A 3,663-nucleotide genomic window follows, 5' to 3' on the forward strand; every position below is an offset into this window, starting at 1 on the left:
CACTCAGGGCAGATTCAGGGCTGTTTTGGGGTTCATTTGGGGCACACTCGGGGCTGATTTGGGGCACACTCAGGGCAGATTCAGGGCTGTTTTGGGGTTCATTTGGGGTACACTTGGAGCTGATTTGGGGCACACTCAGGGCTGTTTTGGGGCACACTCAGGGCTGTTTTGGGGCTGTTTTGGGGCACTCTCAGGGCTGTTTTGGGGCACACCCAGAGCTGATTTGGGGCTGTTTTGGGGTTGATTTGGGGCACACTCAGGGCTGACTCAGGGCTGATTTGGGGCTATTTTGGGGCACACTCGGGGCTGTTTTGGGGCACACTCAGGGCTGATTCAGGGCTGTTCTGGGGTTGATTTGGGGCACACTCAGGGCTGTTTTGGGGCCGTTTGGGGCACACTCAAGGCTGGCTCAGGGCTGTTTTGGGGCACACTCAGGGCTGTTTTGGGGTTGATTTTCAGGGAGTGGGTGCTGAAGAGCAGCCTGCTGGTGGCCATGGCCGTGTACACGTACCTGCGGCTGATCGTGGATCACCACGGCACGGCCGCGCTGCAGGCGCTGCGCCAGAAAGAGGTGGAGTTCTGCATCTCCCTGCTCCGGGAACGGGTGAGTGGGGTTTGTGGGGTTTATGGGATTTGGGGGGTCTGTGGGGTGGAGTTCTGCATCTCCCTGCTGCGGGAACGGGTGAGTGGGGTTTGTGGGGTTTGTGGGGATCTATGGGATGGGAATGGATGGGAATGGATGGAGTTCTGCATCTCCCTGCTCCGGGAACGGGTGAGTGGGGTCTGTGGGGTAGGAATGGGATTGATGGGATCTATGGGATGGGATTGGGATTGATGGGATGGGATGGAGTTCTGCATCTCCCTGCTGCGGGAACGGGTGAGTGGGGTGGTGTTTATGGGGTTTGTGGGGTTTGTGGGGTCTGTGGGGTGGGATTGGGATTGATGGGATGTGAATGGATGGAGTTCTGCATCTCCCTGCTCAGGGAACGGGTGAGTGGGGTGGGGATCTATGGGATTGGGATTGATGGGATCTATGGGATGGGATGGGATGGGATCCTGCATCTCCCTGCTCAGGGAACGGGTGAGTGGGATGGGATTTGTGGGGTCTGTGGGGTCTGTGGGGTGGAGTTCTGCATCTCCCTGCTCCGGGAACGGGTGAGTGGGGTCTGTGGGGATTTATGGGGTCTGTGGGGTTTATGGGGTCTGTGGGGTTTGTGGGGTCTGTGGGGTGGAGTTCTGCATCTCCCTGCTGCGGGAACGGGTGAGAGAGGAGGGGATTTATGGGATTTGTGGGGTCTGTGGGATCTGTGGGGTGGAGTTCTGCATCTCCCTGCTCCGGGAACGGGTGAGTGGGATGGGATTTGTGGGGTTTGTGGGGATCTATGGGATGGGAATGGATGGAGTTCTGCATCTCCCTGCTCCGGGAACGGGTGAGAGGGGTCTGTGGGGTGAGATTGGGATGGGATGGGATGGGATCCATGGGATAGGTTGGGATTCTTGCACCTCCCTGCTCTGGCAATGGGATCCCCACCTCCCTATTCTGGGAATGGGTGAATTCCCGGGAATTGCTGTTCCTGCTGAATCCCTGTTCCCCTGGGAATCCATCCCTGGCAGGGGCAGTTTGGGTTTGGGGTCTGGCAGCAGCTCCAGGCTGTGCACGGAGCAGGAGAACCCCAGAGCTGGGATTTATCCCAAATCCTCCTGTTCCCGATGGAATTTATCCCAAATCCTCCCGTTCCCAATGCTCCCCCAGAGCTGTGATTTATCCCAAATCCTCCCCCATGGCCCGGCCCCATGGTCTGGGGTGAAAGCGGCAGATTTACGGGCGCGTTGTTTGCTTTGGGAGGAGGAGCGGTCTGAAATAGCTCCAGAATGAGCTTTGCTGATCCCAACCTGTCACCGGCTGGGGTGGGACACGGGACACGGGACAGGNAGCTCCAGGCCACGTTTGGCTCTGGACAGAGCAGGAGAACCCCAGAGCTGGGATTTATCCCAAATCCTCCCCCGTGGCCTGGCCCCGCCATTCTGGGGTGAAAGTGGCAGATTTACGGGCGCGTTGTTTGCTTTGGGAGGAGGAACGGTCTGAAATAGCTCCAGAATGAGCTTTGCTGATCCCAACCTGTCACCGGCTGGGGTGGGACACGGGACACGGGACAGGACACAGGACCAGGGCCCGACTGGGATTTACTTTCCCACTTTCCCAGTTCATGGATGGTTTCCCTCCCATTTTCCCAGTTCATGGACTGTTCCATTCCCATTTTCCCAGTTCATGGATGGTTTCCTCTCTCCTTTTCCCCAGTTCACAGATATTTTTTTCTCCCATTTTCCCCAGTTCATGGACTGTTCCCCATCCATTTTCCCAGTTCACAGATCATTTCCTCTCCCATTTTCCCAATTCACAGATTTTTTTTTTCCATTTTCCCTGTTCATGGACTGTTCCTCTCCCACTTTCCCAGTTCACAGATAATTTTTTTTCTTTTTTCCCAGCTCACAGATATTTTTTTTTCCATTTTCCCAGCTCACAGATATTTTTTTTCCCTTTTCCCCAGTTCATGAACTGTTTCCTCTCCCATTTTCCCAATTCACAGATATTTTTTTTTCCATTTCCCCAGTTCATGGACTGTTTCATGATCGGCCGGGATCTGGTGCGGCTGTTGCAGAACGTGGCGCGGATCCCGGAGTTTGAGCAGCTCTGGAAGGACATTCTGCACAACCCTCAGGTGCTCAGCTCCCAGTTCACAGGTGATTTTCCAGGCATTTTCCAGGATTTCCAGATTTTCCAGGGATTTTCCAGGATTTTCAGGGTTTTCCAGGGATTTTCCAGGGGTTTTCCAGGGATTTTCAGTGATTTTCTAGGGATTTCCAGGCACTTTTCAGGGATTTTCAGTGATTTTCAGTGATTTTTTAGGGATTTTCCAGGGTTTTCCAGGCATTTTCCAGTGATTTTCCAGGATTTCCAGGGATTTTCCAAGGGTTTTCCAGGGTTTTTCAGGGATTTTCCAGGATTTTCAGTGATTTTCTAGGGATTTTCTAGGGATTTTCCAGGGATTTTCAGTGATTTTCCAGGGATTTCCAGGGATTTTCAGTGATTTTCCAGGGATTTTCCAGGGATTTTCCTGGCATTTTCCAGGGATTTTCCAGGGATTTCCCAGGGATTTTCCAGGGGTTTTCCAATGATTTTTCCAGGGATTTTTCCCACATCGGGGCTGGATGATCCCAATAAATCCCACGGGATCCTTAAATGGTCCTAAATCCTGGAGCAGCCAGCTCCGGTGGGAATTGTCCCTGCCCACATTTTGGGTGATTTTGGGTGATTTTGGGGTGATTTTGGGATCATTCCAACCCAGCTCCATGTGGGAATTTTGTCCCTGCTCCCAGTCTGGGTGCTTTTGGGTGATTTTGGGTGGTTTTGGGATCATTCCAACCCAGCTCCATGTGGGAATTTTGTCCCTGCCCACAGTCTGGGTGCTTTTGGGTGATTTTGGGATCGTTCCAAACCAAACCAGCCTGGAATTCCAACATCCTTTAGAGTCGATTCCCTTGATTTACTGAYGTGGAAGGTGAGCCCAGACTCCCAAAAACTCCATAAAAAGCAGGAATTTTGCACTTTAATGGGATTTTAACTCCTCCCAGCAGCCTCGTGTGCCATGGGAAGAGCGCTGG

The 3,663-nt window shown here is 53.2% G+C and overlaps 1 protein-coding gene across 1 annotated transcript in view; it reads left to right on the forward strand.

Moving 5' to 3' along the window:
* The window catches only part of INTS3 (integrator complex subunit 3), a gene marked incomplete at its 3' end in the record, with an annotated part of 41,051 nt that overhangs the window by 6,696 nt on the left and 30,692 nt on the right, over positions 1–3,663 (forward strand). Inside the window, 2 exon segments of the mRNA XM_057387998.1 lie at positions 414–604; positions 2,613–2,754. Of these exon segments, the coding sequence (XP_057243981.1) occupies positions 414–604; positions 2,613–2,754 (333 nt within the window).

Source organism: Malurus melanocephalus, unplaced genomic scaffold (genome assembly GCF_030028575.1).
Source record: "Malurus melanocephalus ecotype Western Australia unplaced genomic scaffold, MMel_1.1 scaffold_1480, whole genome shotgun sequence".
In the NCBI taxonomy this organism is placed as follows: Eukaryota; Metazoa; Chordata; class Aves; order Passeriformes; family Maluridae; genus Malurus; species Malurus melanocephalus.